Source organism: Aquarana catesbeiana, linkage group LG08 (assembly GCF_042186555.1).
Source record: "Aquarana catesbeiana isolate 2022-GZ linkage group LG08, ASM4218655v1, whole genome shotgun sequence".
NCBI lineage: Eukaryota > Metazoa > Chordata > Amphibia > Anura > Ranidae > Aquarana > Aquarana catesbeiana.
In genome coordinates, this window is record NC_133331.1 from 108,986,433 (window position 1) to 109,009,789 (window position 23,357).

At 42.7% G+C, this 23,357-nt stretch overlaps 1 protein-coding gene across 2 annotated transcripts in view; it reads left to right on the forward strand.

Moving 5' to 3' along the window:
• Positions 1 to 23,357, forward strand: part of ANK3 (ankyrin 3) — a 902,861-nt gene that overhangs the window by 257,384 nt on the left and 622,120 nt on the right. The window contains exon 1 of one of the 2 annotated variants that reach the window (XM_073596279.1): positions 1,177 to 1,776. The exons of the other annotated variant lie outside the window; for it this stretch is intronic. Coding sequence (XP_073452380.1) covers positions 1,714 to 1,776 — 63 coding nt within the window. The 5' untranslated portion in view covers positions 1,177 to 1,713. Of the gene's footprint in view, positions 1 to 1,176; positions 1,777 to 23,357 lie in introns of those variants that run through there. 2 annotated transcript variants of the gene reach the window in all.

Consider the following 23,357-nt stretch of genomic DNA (forward strand, 5'->3'; position numbering starts at 1 on the left):
AAATTAATTAAAGTGATACTAAAGTCTCATTTTTTTTTTTTTTTTTTAAGTTAAACTTACCTGCTCTGTGGTTTTACATAGAGCAGCCTGGATCCTTCACTTCTCGAGTCCCTCTTCCTCGTCCTGGCCCCTCCCTCATGTTTAGTGCCCCTGCAACAAGCAGTTTGCTTTGGGGGCACCAGAGCTAAACTACAGCTCCCTATGTCCATTCAGACAGGGAGCCACTGCCTGGCCCCACCCCCTTTCTCTCCTCACTGGCTGACTGACTTTTATTGACAGCAGCGGGAGCCAATGGTGCTGTGCTGCTGTCTCAGACAATGAGAGCCTTGACACCTGCAACATCGCTGGATCTAGATGGGCTCAGGTAAGTATTAGGGGCTGCTGCACACAGAAGGCTTTTTTTAATTTTAATGCATAGAATGCATTAAGATAAAACAAACCTTCTTCCTTTATAGCCACTTTAATGAATTTTATAAATGCATATAAATACAACATTTTTAATGTCATGTGTAACTACCTAAATTTGACTTGGTATCATTCTCTTGCTTTTTAGTGTAGAGCAGCACTTGCATGGGCGGGGAGAGGGAGGGGCAGGACTGGGAGCCACTCAAGTGTGCTGTATGTGGCTGTGTTCACAAGAAGCATGCAGAATGGAGGAGTGTGCAGAGGGATAACATCATTAGTCTGATGCTGCTCTTTCATTGTGCAGTCAGCAGGCTTGGAGCTGTATTCCTCATTGTAAGTTGTTCCATTGGCTGTGCAGTGTGGGGAGTCTATGTGCATCTGAGGACTGAATAGAAAAAAATACAAATCATTTGGTGGGTAGAATAGCTCCAATACACACATTTAGCTATCGAGGTGCTCAGAACATCAGATTAATCCGCAAAAATGGTGCATGTGCAGCTCTCAGTGGCTCCTTTTCCATGTTATATGTTCTTTTGTCCCATTTTATAGTTTAAATCCTGCAAACTGTTGCTTGCGTAAAACCTAGCCAAGGAATGGTTTCAACTATATGGATTATGATAGCAACTGTTGCATTACTGAGATTCTACCTGCAGTGGATTCAGTAAGTAACTAGTCTGTTTGATGCAACCTAATTCTCTAGCATGCCCTAGTGTTAAACCCAGCCTGGGAGTGGCTTCAAAGCCAGGGTAACGTGAGTAGGTCCTTTCTGTCATGCCCTAATGCATTTAACACATGGGTCAGGATCAAGCCTCTCACGACAATCCATGCAATATTATACATTCACTTTTCCCTTCCACAAGAAAGAGGGCAGATCTTCACGCAAGCAAAGCTTCCGAGACTTGTCAGCAGTCTGCAGCTCATTCCTGTTGTGCTCGTCAATACCATTTAAAGGCTGGAAGCAGTGTAGTAAGAGCTTGGTTAGAAAGTCTTATTCCCATCTACTCCAGGAATACAGTGCGCTTAAAGCCAGATTGGGTTAACCCTCATTTATTTAAAGTAATAATAGTCTTTTGTGTCAGGGAAACTCCCAGTTTTTTTTCTTCCCTTTAAGCACAGGCGGTGAGCATGGGCAATCTCTGTCTGTGCAGCTGGAATTAAGACTCTAAAGCTGTCAGCTTGCAAGCAGTACTTGTCTGTGACACATCGGGAGCAGGAAATTTTGGTTTCTGTGTTTTGAATCCACACGTTGGCTTTGGATGTTGGAATATATAGGATCAGCGGTCCCTTTCGCTACATCACATCAGTAAAATGAGTGAGGAACCTAAGGAGAAACCCTCTAAGCCTGCACACAGGAAAAAGAAAGGAAAAAAGGTAATGTGTCTCCATTGTTTCCTTTGGGTTTTTGTGTGTTGATCATTGTGATCAAGGCGTTCATTTTCTTTACCGATAGAGAATAAGTTGCTGTTAAAGGGGATGCTTGCTGTTTATGCTTTCTGCTGGGTGTGTTCTAAAAAGGAAAACATGGATTGTCCAGATTTTAAAAGCAGAAGAAGATAATCAGACACACCTTCTCATGTTATTGATAATTGATAGATGTGTCAAATTTGACATCACATCTGTAAAAATCCTACATTTGGTACAGCTATATTGCTTATCCAGATATTTTGTCTTTATAACTTTTTGTATTGTGGTGTTATGGTAGGGTTGTAAGTAGCTACATATTGAGTGGATGTTAGGGCTGGGCACTTGGAGGTGTATCCAAATAACCTACACATCATCTAGAGGGGACTGGTACCCTTATAATAAGATGAACACCATGCAAGCTATTGACTATGTTAAATATTTGTTTATTGTGTTCTCTAGGTGCTATCTACAAGTCATTAGAAATTCTGTGATTTTAAGCAAACAGGTGCTCTGTTCCAATCAGGAGGTACAGAGGAAAAACCAACATAAAAGTACAAGCCATGTTTGTGGTTCTGCGTTTGACAGCCATGGTAAATCGGACAATTCAGATAATCAGGGTGTGCTTATGCTGACAATCTGCTCCAAACTGTCACTTCTGTCGGGTTTTCGGAATGAAAGGGATGAAATGACAGGCATGACAGAATAGTAGTCACACAGCACTACGCCACTTGCTATTTTAGGCACAATTTGGATACTGGGAAAACCTGAGATGGTAAATGATTGAGGATTAATTTAATATACAAAATTTTCAAGGTGAACAGAGTGTGAATGGGTATGGCCACCTGTTTTCTGTTAGAAGGGGAATAGTTTGAGCGTTCTTTCTTGTTAGATTTACTGTCGTCTGTTTTTGTGGGATTAGAAAAAACTGGATAGTCATTTTCCAGAGTACTGCCATACTGTTTTTGTAGGATTAACTCCACCCTAGACACACCTCTTTTTATGACATCACCTCTTCAGCTGGTAATCTGAAGGTGTGCATGGAGTCAATTCTAGTGAATCAAGTCTAGTTTATTATGAATAACATTTCTGCGCTTTTATGTCTTGTCTGCATTTTATATAGTGTTTGGAATAAAAAATTATACCAGATTTTTTTTTTCTGCCAATTTCAAAATAGTCGTAAATGGCTTAAACTCAGATATATATGATAGATATGATAGATAGATAGATAGATAGATAGATAGATAGATAGATAGATAGATAGATAGATAGATAGATAGATAGATAGATAGATAGATAGATAGATAGATAGATAGATAGATAGATAGATAGATAGATAGATAGATACGATAGATAGATAGATAGATAGATAGATAGATAGATAGATAGATAGATAGATAGATAGATAGATACGATAGATAGATAGATAGATAGATAGATAGATAGATACGATAGATACGATAGATAGATAGATACGATAGATAGATAGATAGATAGATAGATAGATAGATAGATAGATAGATAGATAGATAGATAGATAGATAGATAGATAGATAGATAGATAGATAGATACGATAGATAGATACGATAGATAGATACGATAGATAGATACGATAGATAGATACAATAGATAGATACGATAGATAGATATGATAGCTATTTTTACTCACTTGAATTGTGTTTTTAAATGTGTTTGAAGAAGAAAATTGAATTGTTTCCATTTTCATCTTCTCAGCAGCTATTATAAAGCAATTTCAGTACCAGTAATTGTATTATGGTTGTAGTATCGTGGTTGTAGTATTTATACGTTACTGTAAGCACAGAAAAGCATTCTCATGTCATGAAATGACTACTGTCATCTGTATATTTTTCTAGTGTGTCTTTGACTTTATTCATTTTTTTTTTTTTGCTTATTTTGTTCCTGCTAACATTACTCAATTGAAGGCTAGCTAGTTAGAAGGAATTAATGGACACTATAATGTGAAAGATGATTCCTATGTTTATTAGGAAATAATAAAAAAAACTACCAACTAGACACGTTCCTTTATGTAAAGGTAGACTAGATTATTTTAAATTAAATTAATAGACACTGTAGCGTTGAACCACTTAACAAATTCTCATAACTCTTATGGACTCTGTTGGTGAAGTATCTTCGCTTAAAGCAGATCTTCACTCAAAAGTAAAAGTACCATTCATTCCCCTCCCCCACCTGCCTTTAACACATTTGTGGTGTTATTTGTGGTGTTCTTTTTTGGGGGTACCTTTTTGACAGGTACTAGCCCCCACTTCATCAATTCTTCTCTAGGCAAGAATTGCTTGGGCTGCCCCTTTTGCCATCCGCAGCCTCCTGGGACACCTCATACATGCCAGAAGGCTTCAGAACCAGCCCCAGAGTGCTGTCTTTGCCTCACACATGTGCATCAGGAAGCTGGCTGTGAGGCATCAGGAAGTCACAGCCTGCTCCTAAATCCAAGGTGGAAGCTCCAGAAAGTGGAAGACCAACAAGGAATCGACTGCAATGTAGACTGTGCTAGACTACATGGGCTGTTAAGTTATTTTTTTTTTTTTAAATAGAATGAGGATCCTCTTTAAATTTCTTGCTGTGGGACTTATAAAGGGCCTTCACTTGTTGAACTACCAAGACAGGAACAGAGTCCAGAATTATGGCTGGCAGATCTCACTTCTGGAATGCCCAAGACATAGAAGAAGCAAGGAGCTGATTGGGCACATAAGACTCCATTTGTAACTACAATTTAATTTGTAGGTGGATTGAACCTTTAATATAATCTATTTTATTAACAAACTAAATCAAAAACAACTTGGAGCAGCTGCCTGATACTTGGAGGACACAATTTCCAATGTTTTAAAATGGGAGAAAGGAACACATCCCAAATGTTTAGGGCATGCTACCAGTCTCTCAGACCATGAAGAATTAGTGCACAAAAAAATGATGCAAACATAGCATTGTAATAAGTTAGAGGTTGCATGTAGTGTATGAATTGTTTGAGTTTAGTGTCCTTTAAACACTTTTGTTACTGAAATAGTACATTATTTTAATACTAGACTTAAAATAGGCACACTGGAGGAGGAAAGGACAGGGATTAAGAATCTAAAAGAATGGCAGCTGGAAGCAGTGTGGGAATATAGAAGAATATAGAATAGAAAATAATGCATGCATCTTTCCAATAGAGGCATGTCTGCTTGTGGCCTGTAGACTATTAGAACTGAATGGTACATGTTTTAGCAGCACCAGCTCCACATTCACAATAATACTGTAAAAATACTAGAAAACATGTCAAAGTACATGATGGGAAGTGCTGCTTTATAATCCTGCAGGTTTAACATGGCAGTGATAGTTTTCCTTCCTAGTAAACTGCAAAAGAATCAGAAAAATGATTACTTGGAAAAATAAATGATCAATGACAATCCACTATATAGGATCTGCGCACAGCAAAAGTACATTACGTTTGTCAGCTACTGAAAGAAGCCCTCCTTAATTGCAAAAAGAACAGTGGCTTGGGGACATTTACCCCATGAGCAGCTCTCTCCTGAAACCCAATTCTACTTCCAAGAAGTTGGAAATGTTTTATGGGATGGAGCAGGAGTTGGGCTGACCCAAACATGGTGCATATCTAAATAAATGGATAAAATGGATCTAATTGAGAAAAGTAAAGCCCCTGACATTACCTGTGGTTATGTGAAGTCTGCCTGTATACAAGCAGGATTGCTTGTATGCAGGTGCCGAAGTTCATTCCATTATTGTTTACACTAACTTAGTTGCCAGTCTGTATAGTATACGGTGCATTTTTTTCTTCATTTGGATAAGATGTTCATTTCACATCACTATTACTAATGACTAAGGATGAGCTGAACACCCCCCGGTTCGGTTCGCACCAGAACTTGCGAACAGGCAAAACATTTGGACAAACACTGTTAAAGTCTATGGTACACGAACATAAAAAATCAAAAGTGCTCATTTTAAAGGCTTATATGCAGGTTATTGTCATAAATAGTGTTTGGAGACCCGGGACATGTATCAATGCAAAAAAAAGTTTTAAAAACTGCAGTTTTTTCGGGAGCAGTGAATTTAATAATGCTTAAAGTGAAACAATACAAATGAAATATTCCTTTAAATATTGTGCCTGGGGGGTGTCTATAGTATGCTTGTAAAGTGGCGCAGTTTTCCTGTGTTTAGAACACTACCTGATGTCAGAGGAAGGCGGAGTTGCCTGCTTACATCACCGTGTGGCACCACCCTCAGCTGTATAACAGCTGTCATTGAGAAGAAGCGTCACTCTGCGGGAGCCTCCCATGGAGGCGGAGCTATTGTGGCTTTTTTTTTTTCTTTTTTCAGCTCGTCGGGCGGTGTGAGATGGATCTACATCGCAGGACATTTTTATTTTTTAATAAAGGTTTTGTCCCAAAGTGTCTCCTGTCTTTTTTACTATTTTTGACACTTTTTTTGTGAAATTGTAGGGGTACAATGTACCCATTACCAATTCACATAGTGGGGGAGGCCAGGATCTGGGGGTCCCCTTGTTAAAGGGGGCTTCAAGATTCCGATAAGCCCCCTGCCCACAGACCCCCACAACCACCGGCCAAGGGTTGTAGGTATGAGGCCCTTGTCCCCATCAACATGGGACAAGGTGCTTTGGGGGGCTACTCCAAAGCACCCTCCCCTTGTTGAGGGCATGTGGCCTGGTACGGTTCAGGAGGGGGGGCGCTCTCTCATTCCCCCTCTTTTCCTGCGGCCTGCCAGGTTGCATGCTTGGATAAGGGTCTGCTATGGATTTTGGGGGGACCCCTATGTCATTTTTTTCTTTTTAAATCTAGTGCAGGATTCCCCTTAATATCCATACCAGACCTGAAGGGCCTGGTATGGATTTTGGGGGGACCCCCACGTAATTTTTTTTTTTTAAATTTGGGTTTTTTTCAATGAGTTTTATCTATATTGCCAAGATCCAACAATTCATTACAGCCGCGATCAGTTTTAAATGACTTTTTTTCCTTTAGAAATGTCATTTTGCTGTGGTACTGTTCTAAACATGGGAAAAATGTGCCACTTTACAGGCATACTATAGACACCCCCCCAGCCACGATATTTAAAGGAATATTTAATTTTTTATCCTTTCACTTTAAGCATTATTAAAATCACTGCTCCCAAAAAAACTTCAGTTTTTAAAACTTTTTTTTGCATTGATACATGTCCCCTGGGGCAGGACCCGGGTCCCCAAACATTTTTTATGGCAATAACTTGCATATAAGCCTTTAAAATTAGCACTTTTGTTTTTTTATGTTAGTGTTCTTATAGACTTTAACGGGGTTCCGCTGCTTTCAAATTTTCCACGAACACCGCATAATGTTTGCTGTTCTCCGAACGTCCGCACAACCAAAGTTCGGCCCAAACTTATGCTCGGGCTGAACCGTTCACCCATCCCTACTAATGACATGGCATAAGCACTGGTAACTTATCCTCATCTTTTTTAACAGGAGCAATTCAGGACTGATTACTGTATGTATTGGCGTATAACACGCACTTTTTCACTCTGGAAATCGGGTGCAAATAGCGTGTGCGTGTTATATGCCAATACTTAAATTTTAGCTGCCTCGGAGGGAACAGGGAGGGGGGTGGGACGAGCGCCATCAGATTACATACAGTGACAATCTCCTGTTTTCTTGGAGGCCTCTGTAATAGGAAGTCCCATCTCCTGGGCCGCCATTGGACCACTGTTCTGTTAATCATAGGAGAGTCTTACTGTATGTAATCTGTCGGCGCTCGTCTCGCCCCCCTCCCTGTCCTCTTTAGGCTGCAGGTGGGCATTGATCAGGCTGCACTGATGGCAATGGTGAGGCTGCTGCATTGAAGGCAATGGTGAGACTGCTGCATTGATGGCAATGGTGAGGCTACTGCATTGATGGCAACGTTGAGGCTGCTGCATTGATGGCAATGGTGAGGCTACTGCATTGATGGCAATGGTGAGGCTGCAGATGGGCATTGATCAGGCTGCATTGATGGCAATTCTGAGGCTGCAGATGGGCATTGATCAGGCTGCATTGATGGCAATTCTGAGGCTGAAGATGGGCACTGACCCTTATTTTGCTTCAAAGTTCCTTATTTAGAATTTAAGTTTTTTTCCTGAAACTTCCCTCTTAAAATGAATGTGCGTGTTATACGCCGATAAATACGGTAATTTAACACAATATAAACTATGCCTTCATGAACACTTTTTAGGTGTGTTTACAGCTCCTCCTCTGGCTTTCCTTACACCACTTAACTGAACTTCCAGGTGGACAGGGGCACGCTTATGTCACATTTTACAAATTTCAAGTCTACATGTCCCATGAGTCTTTGCACCTGTAGTCAGAACATTTCTGGACACAATGAGCACATGAACAAAAATTTTATTAATTTCTATCAATCAAGGACTAGTTATAGATTTTTTTAAAGCATTAGCCTATACAGCACAAGTTTAATGTAAGCATTGGGTAAACTTAAAGATGATCATTAGCTCCCCCCAAAAAAATAAAAGTAAGCAGCTACAAATACTGTAGCTGCTGACTTTTAATAACAGGACACTTACCTGTTCAGGAATCCAGAGTTGTCCTCACCTAGGCTGGTTCTTCGCTGGTGTTCGGGTCCCCGGCACCAGCATGTCTAGTGTGTGCGGCTTCACAGCCAACTTCCCACACGGAATACTGTTATTGTCTCTGGGTCTGATGAAGGAGCTGCAGCAAATCAACAGCTGTGGCTTCCTCATCAGACCCTGAGACATGATTTGTCGAAGTGCCACATATGTGGTCAGTGGAGCAGAAGATGGGGTCAGCGGGGCAGAGGATGAGGCGGCACTGATGAAGCTGCACTGATATGTGGCACTGATAAATGCCACTGATGGGCACTGATAGGCAGAACTAATAGGCGGCACCGATAGGCACTAATAGGCAGCACTGATAGGTGGCACTGATGAGGAGGCACTGATTGGCAGCAATCATGGGCACTGATTGGCAGCACTGGTGGGCAGCACTGATGGGCACTGTTGAGGCTGCACTGATAAACAGTATACTTTTAAACTGGCCAGTTTCTACCTCTCTCCTCTCCCCACGTGACAGCGTGAGGAAAAGTATACCGATAACCAGCAAGTGTATTTACATCGTGATGAGCTGTGATTGGACACAGCTGATCACGTGGTAAAGAACTGATGTGATTGGCTCTTTACCCCAATCTGTGATCAGCTGTGTCCGAATGACGTGCTTCTGGGACGGTGTCAATTGGCGCCCTCCCATAACTCTACACCCGCACTAAAGCCGTCATTCAGCTATAGCGCAGTCACCTGGGAGACGGTGACTCCTCCCTGAAAAATGCCACCCAAGGCAAACACCTTGTTTGCCTCACGGCAGATGCACCACTGACAGCATTCAATTATTTGGGAGGTACACATGAGCAAGGAGATTGAAGGTAGACATGGATTATTTCATGCTGTTACATTCATGTAAAACCTGGCAAATGCTGTAAAGTCTGGGACTATATAGCTTGCTTCTGCAGGTTATTCCATTTGTGTCCTTTTAAAGTCTTATGTTAAATATTCACTTGTATGAAAAAGTATCCTGTTGTCTTTATATTTGCTTCCTTTGTATGAAATCCCTGGTTGTTCCTGCCAGTCCCTCTGCTTTCCTATTAAAATCTGACCACACTAAGCAGGAGATTACATCGTGGTCAGTTCCTTAGCTACGCTGGGAACTCAGTGTGCTCTCCTCCAATGATCAGCAGACTTGTCCTGACACCCCAATTCCCCTTGCACAGCCATTCACTGGGAGGTTCAGTATACTGTTGCTTCTCCTCCCTCAGCTCTTATGCAGCTGAGAACAGAGGGAAAGTGATCACTTATATTAAAAAGGGGGAAAGGGTATTTCTAATGTTTTTTTGTTTTTTTTACATCTATACACAAATGTTTTACCTTTCATTTCTATTTTAAACTGAATATATTGTATTACAAGGTGATTGCTTACAATCACTTTAAGTGTGGGCACTTGAATGCCCCCCCCCCCCCCCATATATTCTCACATTTCTTTCATTTCCTCGCTGATGTGTTCATCGCTGGGACTGAAGAGAAGTGCCCTTGTGCTACTTTAAATAGTAGCCAGCTTAGACCACAAAAACTATTTTCAATTGCAGCCACTGTGCCATCAAATGCTGCCACTGTGCCCTCAAACGCTGCCACTGTGCCCATTAAACGCTGCCACTTTGCCATCAAATACTGCCACTGTGCCATCAAACGCTGCCACTGTGCCCATCAATGGCTGCCACTGTGCCCTCAGTTGCAGCCACTGTGTCCATCAAACTCTGCCAGTGTGCCATCAAACACTGCCCCTGTGCCCAAATGCTGTCACTGTGCCATCAAACGCTGCCAGTGTGCCCATCATACGCTGCCGGTGTGCCCATCATACGCTGCCAATGTGCCCATCATACGCTGTCAATGTGCCCATCATACGCTGCCAGTGTGCCCATCAAATGCTGCCAGTCTGCCCATCTTATGCTGCCAGTCTGCCCATCAAATGCTGCCAGTGTGCCCATCAAATGCTGCCGGTGTGCCCATCATATGCTGCCAGTCTGCCCATCATATGCTGCCACCCCGCTCACCCCCCTATGCGGGTGGATCACAGGACACCCCACTCCCACCACCCCCCCATGCAGATGGATCGTGGGACACCCCGCTCCCCCCCCCACACCCTGCACGGATGGATCGCGGGACACCCCGGCCCTCTCACCCCCCCTGCGGATGGATCGCGGGACACCCCATGCAGGAAGACCGGCACTTACCTTGGTGTCCTCTTCTCTGGCGTCTCCTTTCCTCTTTTCAGCTTCCTATCCAATATGGATGCCTGGTGCTTTGACCAATCTGGAAACAGGTCTCACTGACCTGCCTCCAGATTGGTGGGGAAGCAATGCGGTGTGAAAATTGCGAATATTCATTCGCTATGGTCACACAATTGGGTGGGATCAGGGCGCACTCTCTGCGGCAGCAGGGATAGGGGGGGGCGGCGCACGTGCGCCCACAATGCACGGGCCGCCACTGCTGGTGGAGCAGCTTGCGGGAGCCCTGACAGCTCAGGATGACAGGAGGTAAGTACAGCGGGGACCGGGGAGGGGTTCCCACATTAGGTCACCTTCACAGATTTTTTTTAAAGGTGAACTAATGCTTTAAGTCAGTTTTCCATTCCCATAGACATGACTAGGAATGCAGAACCTATTTTAAGTGAAAAAAAGCCCATTGGCACTTTTTACTTGAGCAAGGCATATACCAACCATAGGCACAGTAAATCACAAGTATTTTCAACCACTTTCAATTTGTTTTTTTTTACTAAATTCAAAATTAACCAAGTAGATCAAGAGATCTAGCCACTAACAGTGTTGATGATTTCCAAGTTGGTAGGTGTCCTTGATCCATGCAGTTCTCGTATTGAAAGTCAGTTGAATAACATTATTATTTTTATTATTATTATTATTATTATTATTATACAGGATTTATATAGCGCCAGCAGTTTACGTAGCGCTTATAACATTGCCATGTGTATGGGCAACATAAAAAAGAATTGATTTATTTTTAATGCATGTACAGCTTTAGGCACGTAACTGGCATACACAAAGGCTAACATACTGTAACTACTGTTGCTGATGTAGAGAGCATATCCACTGTTACGTTGGAAGTAACCAGCCGATAGACTGAAAGAAATTTACAGGTGCCTTGTGTTTTTGCCCATGAAGGGCTAGGTAACAGGTTCACTTTAATGGCAGCCCCTTCTTCAGTTTATACTTATCTTTCCTCTGTTTGGCTGCCCAGAGGGAGGAGAACTCTACCAATTATAAGATAACATGAATACCCTCTAAAAAATCGCAAAAATCTTTTTTTTGCTACAATATTCATCTTCGAGCCAGAGGTTCCTCCCACATCACTTTTTTTGTGGCATGGGATGTTTTTAGTCTGATGGCCAGCATTGTTTAACCCACTCTCTCTGAGCCCAGGTTGTTCTGGACCCGTCTCAGCCTGAGACTAGACAGCAAAAGGAGAAGCAGCACAGTTATCAGCTCATCTCTCTGTTACTCTGCTTTTTCCTCCATTCAGCATGTTTCTGGTCAGCACATGAACGGATTGGCCATTTATTTAATTAATTGGCCAATTAATTTATTATTTATTGGCAATTTAATACATTTAATTATATATTAATGATTAAAGAGCTGCATTGATTTGTTTTTTTTAAATTTGCTTAGAGTTCAGCTTAAGGGCTCATTTACACAGAGACTGACGTTTTCCCACACTGCAACGATGCCAGTCACCGCTATAGCATATAAAAAATAATTGTTTTCTATGTGCCCTGGTCACACTGCAACATAGCCAGAAGGTGCTGTGAACTGAGCTGCAGTAAAATGCAGAAATACTGCATTTTATCACAGAGCACAGGAAGGCACCACATGTCATCGCACTGCAGGGCAATGCACCTTATCGCTGTGCGGTGAAATGAATGAAGTGTCACTTTGTGCACTTCAGATAAAGTGGACAAAAAAAAAATGGAACTGTAAAACAAGCATTACACCACCCCTGTCCACACCACACTGCAGACTGAAACTGACAGCTGCCCATAGATCGAGCGAGCGTTTAGCATGCGAGCAGTGTTAATTGGCTCTTAAACCGAGCCAATTAAAACAGTCCAATACTTTGCCCAAAAATTTGGGCTGAAATCAGACCTGAAACGGTGAATGGGGGCACACCAGACCCCCGCTGTGAGCCGCTCCATGCTGCGGTGTGAACCCAGCCTTAATGAATTACACTGAAGGTGCCTGGGTGGGTCTTCAGAAGGAGCCCGCTCTTAATGATAAGTGTTTGCTTCTCTCACCACCATACAGTGAAAGATCAAAAGAAAAATCTCATATTGTAGTATAGCATCAAAATGTTAATAGAAGTGACTAAGGAGGGCACACCCGTGATGGTGGCAAACATAAAAAATCGGTGCATTGCTCCATCTTCCCCACATGTAGTGCAAACTCACCAGACAGAATGTAATATTGCGCCAATTACAATACAGTAAACACAGCAGGAAGTATACGGAAACCAGTAACACTGCCTCCAATATCCACTTGTTCCAAGGATTTAAGGGACACTCAGTTGCTCCCACCACATCATGATACCAAACAAAAGAAACAGGGTATCATAGAGTAGCATTATTTATTAAAAAGTCCAGATTAAAAAACAATCATGCATATAATACAAATGGCATAAAAACACTTGCATGTAAACGTAGCCACGATCTGAGGATGAGAATTGGCTGGAAATGCATTGGGTGGTCCCACTCACGTGACGTCACGCTACGCGACTGCCCCTAATCCATGTGCCCTGCCCCTAATCTCCATACAGGGTGCCGTACGCATGGATTTCAAGGGGGGGTTTTTGTTTTTTTTTGAATGATTAGGCTTCAAAAAGGGTGTTCTCCGGGCGCAGAGCATTGCGCCCTGAGCTCACCCACTTGCGTGACATTAGCAAATTAATATTCGCTAATGTCTTCCTGCTTCTCCTTCTGGCCAATCGGGTCTCATGACCCACTTCCTGATTGGCTGGGAGGAGAAGCAGGGAGTCCTAAGACCCGATTGGCCGGGAGTCTGAAGACCCAGTTAGCCGGCGGGAGGAGATGCAGGTGGGAAAGCCACGACCTGGATGGGGTAAGTGCGGGGCTAACGGGCGAGTGAAGCGGCAATCAAACGACTGGGGGGGTGGTGGGGGGTGAGTCACCAGGTTTGTTTGCCACCAATAATTTCCACAAAAAGTGCTGGAGTGCTCAAAGGTGCTCCTTTAAAGAGGATGGCCGCTTACCAAACGATGTAGATCCCAGATTATAGGAATCATAAAAGCATGTTATCCATCTCCTAATGGGCAATTCCCATCACACACTGAGCCTCAAAGGATGTACTCCACATACGAATAGAGCCAGATTATGGAAGATGACCCCTCATAGTCTCATAAATATGTTCTCCAATGCGGTCATATATGAAAAGCAAGCAGGGAGAACCTCATTGTGTAATACAGCTGGGTGTATTTTATTTGAAAAAAAAAAAGGATGGCACTTACATTAAAACAGCAAATATCAGGCCTGAAACATAAAAACAATGCCGGCCGCAGTGTCTCCCAACCCGCCGCCAGCCGCAGTGTCTGCCAACCTGCCACCGGCCGCAGTGTCTCCCAACCCGCCGCCACACTGTGACGTCACACACTCTCCCCACCCATTCATTCTCTGTACAAAATCATTGCACAGAGCAGCTAAGTATAATGTTTGTTTGGTCACCTGATATCAAATATTATTCACAAAATATAGCCGCCTCGGTTTTCTAGTATGTAAAATGTAACACACCTGTCAGTCAGTCATATGTAAAATACTAATGTGTATTTCACCTAGAAAAAACGCATATATATTACAGAAAAACATGGCACTCCCAGTGTTTGAAATCAAACAACATACAGTAACAGCAATCTGCTCTTTCATTGTGAATGTAATGGAACCACAGTAATTAAGGATGACATGATTGACAAGGTCACGTTAAGGCTGAATCTCCTGTAAGCAAAGTGCTAGTCTATTCACTATGCTGTAAATCCCTAAAATGTAAACCGTAAGCATTTCCTTCTAATGCACACCCAGTTCTCATTGATTGGTACTTATACAGCAGTGTAATATTTAAAGTACACGCATGCATAACACGTTACATACAGCTGTGAATTACCCCAGGGCAAGATCATTTTGATCTAATAAAATACAGGAAGTCTGTTGAATATGATTTCTGAAATTCCGGTCTGGGCTTAAAGTGCTGCTGGCGATTTTGATAACCTTGTAAATACCCAATCAGATTTCATTTAAATCACTTCATTACTGCTGATGCAGATGTGTCCTGTTTTTGTGTTGTGTGTTAACATTTTCCTTTTAGTTTCTGAAAATAAATATGCTACAAAAATAAATATTTGTGCTAGGTTTACATGAGCCCGAAAGGTAAAACGCAGCAATTTACCATGCAGGCTAGTTTTGCTGTTGACGCATCGCACTGCATACGTCTTTTTTTTTTTTTTCTTTATTTGAAGTGTCACATTCAGTGGTGCCATTCGGTGCGCTGCGGAACTATGCAGGCATGCTGTATTTTTCCACACCGCACATCACACCAGCATTGCGGTGTGAATGCGGCACATAGAAAACAATTGTTTTCTTTGTGCCCATGTGGTGTCCTGTGTTTATCAAGTGGGGAAAAAGGAAGGTCACCGCAGATAGTGTGAGCAAGTCCTAAAAGTGAGGCTGGTCTGTCAGTACATTTTTGTAGTTTCCATTTAGTATTTATATTAATTTAATTTAGGTATTTAAAGTGTTATTAAACCCAGGACCTTGCATTCACTATATCTGGTCTCCCACAATATACAGAACATAGAAATTCAATTATTTTAGTAAATATAAACTGCTAAATACCTTTTTTCATCAGCAGTATATAGCAGTCTTATGACATCTATCTGTGTATGGTTAAAGCTTGTAGGAGGAGTTTTCATTCTCCTCTGACTGTCCTATGAAGCTGCAGGACCCCTGATCCTCTGTCTGGACAGTGCTGATTGGCCCTGTGCCGATCACGTGCACTCTCTGGCAATACACACCAAACCAAGCATGTGCAGCGTGCCTCCAAGGCTTTGATCTATCAGGAGATGGATTGGGGACACCAGAGACAAGGGGATTAAACCGCATTTGTGTACACAATGCAGAGGAATAACCCTTTAGGTTCCACAGTGAGTATAACAAGCATGATTTACTACATATACAGACTAATTTTACTGTTGTGGGTTTAGTAACACTTTAAATATATCATATTAAGCATTTGGTATCAGTTTCTGAGGCTGGGAGGACTGCATGTGTTCTGGGCATCCAGGATATATTCTGTCTGTTTTAGCATCATAGGGAGTAAGTACTTAGTCTGTGTATGTCTCTCCCAGTGACGATTATGGCTCTAGGCTCCTAGTCTTGCTTGATATGGGGGTGCATGTGTGGGCTCACTCTTGAGCCAAGCTGTATGCATTCATAGACACACACTCACAGCCCCTCACACGATTTGAGCTAGGAGCTGATTGTGGAAGGTTTCCTAATGCACAGAATGTATTAGGCCCCTTTCACACAGGCGGCTGTTCTGCTGCTGTTAAAAGCATGTTTTGTTATTTTGAAATTCCAAGACTCCAGGCACAGCGATCATTTGCATTTGTACATTGCGATTAGCTGTGTTTACATGCATTTACATACGGCTGCGTTTAGCTGCGGTGAAACATTCTTGCCATTTCTGATGTGCTTCCTGTTGTTTTTCTTTCCTTGTTGCCGCTGCTATCTGCAGATGACATAGTACACTGCAATTACCTGCAGTTATGTGCAGATAGCTGCAATAAATTGGTCCTGGATGCAGTCAAATTGATTTTTTCTAACCGCACCAAACCCCATGTAACGAAACCGTTGCTAAATGCAGTGTGTGAATGGGGCCATAGGAAAGCATTGTCTGAGTTTAACTGTGGTAGATAACTTGATCTATCCACAGCTAAAAGCTGAATTCTATCCCCTGTGTGAAAGGGGCCTTAAGGTAAAAAACTTTAAATACAGTAGATATAAAAAGTCTACACACCCCTTTTAAAATGACAGGTTTCTGTGATGTAAAAAATGAGACAAAGATTAAACATTTCAGAACTTTTTCCACCTTTAATGTAACCTATAAACTGTACAACTCAGTTGAATATCAAACTGAAATCTTTGAGGTGGAGGGAAGTAAAAATAAAAAAATAAAAACTATCAGCATGGCACATCTTGACTTGGCAATAGTTGCCCACTATTTTTTGCAAAACCACTCCAAATCTGTCAGATTGCGAGGACATCTCCTGTGCACAGCCCTCTTCAGATCACTCCACAGATTTTCAATTGGATTCAGGTCTTGGCTCTGGCTGGACCATTCCAAAACTTTAATCTTCTTCTGGTGAAGCCATTCCTTTGTTAATTTGGATGTATGATTTGGGTCGTTGTCATGCTGAAATAGGAAGTTCCTATTCATGTTCAGCTTTCTAGCAGAAGCCTGAAGGTTTTGTGCCAATTTTGACTGGTATTTGGGAATGTTCATAATTCCCTCTACCTTGTCTAAGGCCTCTGTTCCAGCTAAGGAAAATCAGCCCCAAAGCATGATGATGCCCCCACCATGCTTCACGGTGGGTATGGTGTTCTTTTGGTGATGTGCAGTGTTGTTTTTGCGCCAAACATATCTTTTGGAATTATGGCCAAAAGTTCAACCTTGGTTTCATCAGACCATAACACGTTTTCCCACATGCTTTTGGGAGACTTCAGATGTGTTTTTGCAAAATTTAGCCGGGCTTTGATGTTTTAAGAAAATGCTTTTGTCTTGCCATGCTACCCCATATACCAGACAAGTGGAGAATATGGGAGATTGTTGTACCACACAGACTGTAATTGCCAGATATTCCTGCAGCTCCTTTAATATTGCTGAAGGCCTCTTGGCAGCCTCCCTGGCCAGTTTTCTTCTCCTATTTTCATCAATTTTGGAGGGATGTCCAGTTCTTAGTAATGTCACGGTTGTGTCATATTTTCTCCACTTGATGACTGTCGTCACTGTGTTCCATGGTATATCTAATGCCTTGGAAATTCTTTTGTACCCTTCTCCTGACTGATACCTTTTAACAATGAGATCCCTCTGATGCGTTGGAAGCTCTCTGCCGACCATGGCTTTTGCTGTAGGATGCGACTAATAAAATGTCAGGAAAGATCTACTAGAACAGCTGAACTTTATTTGGGGTTAATCAGAGGCACTTTAAATGACGGCAGGTGTGTACTGACTCCTATTTAACATGAGTTTGAATGTGATTGCTTAATTCTGAACACAGCTACATTCCCAGTTATAAGAGGGTGTGCACACTTATGCAACCCACATTATGATAGTTTTTTATTTTTACTTCCCCCCAAAAGATTTCAGTTTATTTTTCAATTGAGTTTTACAGTTTGTAGATCGCATTGAGCCTAGGTTCACATATGTGCAATGCTGGAACCAGCACGATTACAGCGCCGGTTCCCGCAATCGCATCTCTCCCGCAGACATTTCACACTGCCCTCTGCAAACCTCTGCGGGTGTCAACACATTGTTAATGACACTCCCAGATCGGTTCACAGAACGCAGTGCGAACTGTGAACTCGCACATGAATCAGATCGCACGCGTGAGAACACCCATTCGATCCGATTCTAGTGCGGCAAAAAAAAGTCCCTGCACTTATTCGTGCAAATCCAATGTGAGTTCAGCCATACAACTGTATGGCTGAACTCGCACTGCACAGACATCGCATGTGATCGGCACCTGTGGTGCGGGTGCGAATCGCATGAGATGTCTGAGATCGCACATATGTGAACCTAGGCTAAAGGTGGAAAAAAGTTCTGAAATTATTTCTTTGTCTCATTTTTTACATCACAGAAACCTGACATTTTAACAGGGGTGTGTGGACCTTTTATATCCACTGTATACAACAGTACCCTACAACTGCAAATTCAGATAACACTAGCTCTGCAGGAAATGTGAGCACTGTGTGGCTGTAAAGTAGTCTGACAATAAAAGAAAAAATACTACAATTCTTTTGGTGAAATTATTAAAACTGTGTCTCCATGCTATGCTGGGCACAGACAAAACATTTTTAGAGTGCTTTACTCCAGACCAGGGTTCTCCAAACTTTCTCAATAAAGGGCCAGTTTCAGACCTTAGGGGGAGCCAGACTGTGGCCATTGGGAGTAGAAATTGTCCTGGCATCAGTGGAAGTAACCAGTGCATCTTTGGTGTTTGGGAGGAGGAATAGTACCCTGTCATTGGTACCAGTGGGAGAAATAATGTCCCATCATTGGTATCAGTGGGAGGAATATTGACCCATCATTGGTATTAGTGGGAGGAATAATTTCCCATCATTGGTATCAGTGGGAGGAATAATGTTCTATCATTGGTATCAGTGAGAGGAATAGAATTCTAAACAAAGGGCCAGTTTACTGTCCTTCAGACCTTGGGGGGCAGACTGTGGCCAGTGGGAGTAGAAATTGTCCTGGCGTCCGTGGGAGTAAACAATGCATCTTTGGTGTTAGGAGGAGGAATAGTACCCCATCATTGGTATCAGTGGGAGGAAAAATGACCCACCATTATTATCAGCAGAAGGAATAGTGTCCCATCATTGGTATCAGTGGATGGAATAGTGCCTCATTGTTGGCGTCAGTGGGAGAAATAGTGCCCCATTGTTGGCATCAGTGGGTGGCATAGATCCCCATTGTTGGTGTCAGTGGGATAAATAGTTTTCTGTTATTGATGTCAGTAGCATGAATTATGCCCCATTGTTGATATTAGTGAGAAGAATAGTGTCTTTTCCTCATTGTGCCCCTTTAAATTGGTTTAACTAAGAGTTCCCCAAAACCTGATTATTTGACCTTATTTTAGGGGTTCCTCTGGAGTTAAAGCGTTGAGAAAAACTGCTCTAGACAGTATATTGGCTGTGCCAGAGTTGCATTGAAAGTAGGCCACAGTCTGAATGTTTGAAATACTGAGACCCTTTCTATAAAAACAAATTCACTTTTATAGTGCCTCCATGCCACAAATTGACAGCCAGATAAAAAGAAATATGCCCATAGGCACTGTTTTGTTCTGTGGAAACATACTTTGGTTCAACATGTCATGTTTGGGTGGGCACAGACACCTTGTTTGTTTGGGTATCGCACCATTGACTACAAAGTTGCTGTTACCCCTGTATATGGAAAATAGGGACCATTGTGAAGATAGAAATGGGAGATCTGTCATTGCTGCAATGGCGTCCCTAGGGGGGGGGGGCAGAGGGGGCCCTGACCCCCCCCCAACATTATGCCCCAATAAAAAAAATAATTTTTTTTTTTTTTTTACAAAAAATCAATGTCTAAGAGGGAGAGAGTCCCCAGTCAGCTCCTGCGGCTGATTCCTCCCCCCTCCCTCTGCTTGCTGACACTGCATAATGCGAGCGCTCACACAACCACGGCCGCCCGATCTGCTCCTTCCCCTGCATCCTCATTTGCAGGAAGAAGAGCGAGTTGCAGGAAGGACTCCACTAGGACTCTCAGTTACTGAAAAAACAGACTGATTTCTCCCATCCTTAGGACAGGAGAACCAGCCTGTAAATTTCAAGAGATGCCAGACCAGCGCGGTCAAATGCAGGGGCAGGACAGCAAGAGGAGGCTGGGAAACCCCACAGTGGCAGAAAACCAGGGCCCGGAGGCAAGACAACCTTTGCAACCCTGATAGTTCTCCCACTGCTTTGGATCCTTATATTTTCTTGGTATGCTGGTGACATATATATCTTGTTTTCTGCCACCCTGGGGGGGGGGCCCAATACAGTAGGAAGGGAGCTCACTGCAGAACATGTGAAAGGGCCGTTGTGGGGACGTAGTAAAGGGCCCCAGTATATATTTATATATCTATAGATATATCTATATCTATAGATATATATCTATATATCTATAGATATATAGATATATATATGCATTTTATAGTTGCCCCCCTACTTTTGTCCCTGTCCCCCCATATGCCCCCCCTAAATATGAAAGCTGGAAACGCCACTGCATTGTTGACACTTTTATTTTTTTTTTTTTTTAAAGCTGCTGGTTACTGGGTTGTCATCCTGTTTATAACTTTACTGCTTCAAACAATTTTATAGAATAGCTAGTAGTAATTAGTCACATTCAGCTGGACTTGTTCTGTAATGCTGAAAGTGTTTTTAGATTATCCAAGGAGCTTCTTCAGTTCTAATAAGAGTCAGGATAATACGCCAACATTTATATCCACACAGCATTATCCATTCACCATGAAAAGACAGATGTTATTGTCCAAGAATGGGATGGGATGTGTGAAAGTTGTGGGACCACCCTGTGCTAGATACATAGGGGTTGATTTACTAAAGTCAAAGACTGTGCACTTTACAAAGAGTTTAGTAAATGAGGTGAAGCTTCATTTGGCAAAGAATACCCAATCACATGCAAGAAAAAAAAAAGCATTTTTGCTTGCATGTGATTAAATGATGGCAGTGAGCCAGGGCTTCTGCTCATTTACTAAGCTCTGGAGCAACTGCACTTTGCAAAGTGCACAGTCTATTTGCCTCTAGTAAATTGACCTCATAATCCTATTCTCGGTGTCAGGAAGGCATCATATGTCTTACTCTTTCAATTTACATGGCTAAAGGCGAGTACCAGGGTAGAGATGGTAAAATTACAGTATATGTGGTAGCAACAAGATGGCGTCAAAGGGCCCCCATCCCTGTTCAGTTCTTCAGATCTTGGGAATCAGTTGTCCTCTATGTCCAAAATATGCACCTCACTAATGCACCTCACTGTCTTCATAAGAATGTCCCTTTTCCTTTAAGGTGTAGGAAAAAACTGCTGAGTCTTGACATGTATAATTTGTTTGATAGGTTGTTTTGGCTCCCAAATGTACAGGTCTTTGCTTTTCTCAGTACACAGCACTGCATATACCAAGCTACTTTTCTTGTGTTTGAACATTGGGTCTTTTGGATTTAGAAGCTTGTGGCTTAGTTTACTTCTGGCAGGGCTTTTTCTCAGACAATGGGTGCAGGAACTTCCCCCTTTCTGAGTCACCCCTTGTCTTCGCCCCCTACCCACCTCTGAGCAACGTCCCTTGGTTTCACCTCTACCCACCTCCCAGTACTGCCCTTTTTAGAGGATACAGAACCAAGTTTTAATTGTGGTACTAAGTAATTTGTATGAAATTTGTTAATGATAACAAGAAAAGCAAAAAAATAGATCCCATGCAGCAAGCAACAATAGATTCCCCCAGCAGCAATGGACCACCCGCAACAAAATACCCCTCCTGCAGCAACAAAAGATCCCCAGCAGCAATAACAGATCTCCCTGCAGCCAGCATCAATAGACTCTGCAGCAGCCAACAACAATAGACCCCCCAGCAACAATGGATTTCCCTGCAGCCAGCATCACTAGATCCCTCCCAGCAACAACTGACCTCCAGCAACAGAAGACCCACCCCCAGCAACAGTAGATCCCACATCACCAAAAATAGACACCCCCACCCCGCAAAAAATAGATCCCCTACAGCAACAATAGACCCCCCAGCACCAATGGATCACGCACAACAAAATACCCCTCCCCCCAGAAACAATAGACCGCCAGCAGCAAAAATACCCCCTCCCCCAGAAACAACAGACCCCCAGCAGCAACAATAGATTTCCCTGCAGCCAGCATCACTAGATCCCTCCCAGCAACAACTGACCTCCAGCAACAGAAGACCCACTCCCAGCAACAGTAGATCCCACACCACCAAAAATAGACACCCCCATCCCGCAAAAAATAGATCCCCTCCAGCAACAATAGACCCCCCAGCAACAATGGATCACGCACAACAAAATACCCCCTCCCCCCCAGAAACAATAGAACCCCAGCAGCAACAACAGATTTCCCTTCAACCTGCATCAGTAGATCCCTCCCAGCAACAACGGACCCCCAGCAACAGTAGATCCCACACCAGCAACAGTAGATTCTACACCAGCAACAATAGACCTCCTTGGCAAAAATTGACAACAATAGATCCTCCCAGCAACTAGCATCAACAGACCCCCTTGCCATTACATACATTCAGTGTTGGAGGTGCCAGAACTGCGTTCCCCCACGTTCCTGCTGAAAAAAGCCCTGCTTCTGGGCTTGAAAGAGACAGGGATCCGATGCTTGTTTAAGATTCTTCTGAGTTATTTCAGTGCTCCAGCTACATATGGAATGACTATATTACTCAATGTGTTCTGCTTCTTCCCTCTGTCAGATGGTCCTGTGTTTTTTCTTGACCCTGTGGATGCTTTATGTTCTGACAACAATTCACAGCTTTAGCTGTGTAAATCGAAGGAATAACACCTGAAACCAAGGGTGGGATTATATAACTAGAACAAGGTTCTGCAAGTTTCACACTTCCCATCCTGTTCTTAGACAATAACATCTGCCTTTCCACGGTGAAAGGATAAAAGTGATTGTAAACCCTCTCCTTACAAAACAACCCATTCAGTTTAAAATAGAACTGAAAGGCAAAATATTTGTGTATAGATATAAAAAACATTATAAATAACTTTTTTATCCCATTACCTCTGTTCTCAGCTGCATACGAGCTGGGGGGGGGGGGGGGGGGGAACAGCAGTACACCGATCTTCCCGGTAAATGGCTGTGCAGGGGTGGGGGGGTATGTCAGGATAAGTCTGATCATTGGAGGAAAGCAGGCTTCATTCCCAGTACAACTGACCACAATGTGTTTTCATGCCTAGTGTGTTCTGTTTTAATAGGAAAGCAGAGGGACTGGCAGGGACACCAGGGATTTTACAAAAAGGAAGCAATACAAAGAGAACAGAATACTTTTCCATGGAACAGCAGGCAGATATCAGGAATGTGAAATGTTTGGTTTACATATTCTTTAAGGTGTCTGTGAGATCTGTGTTGATAAAAATAC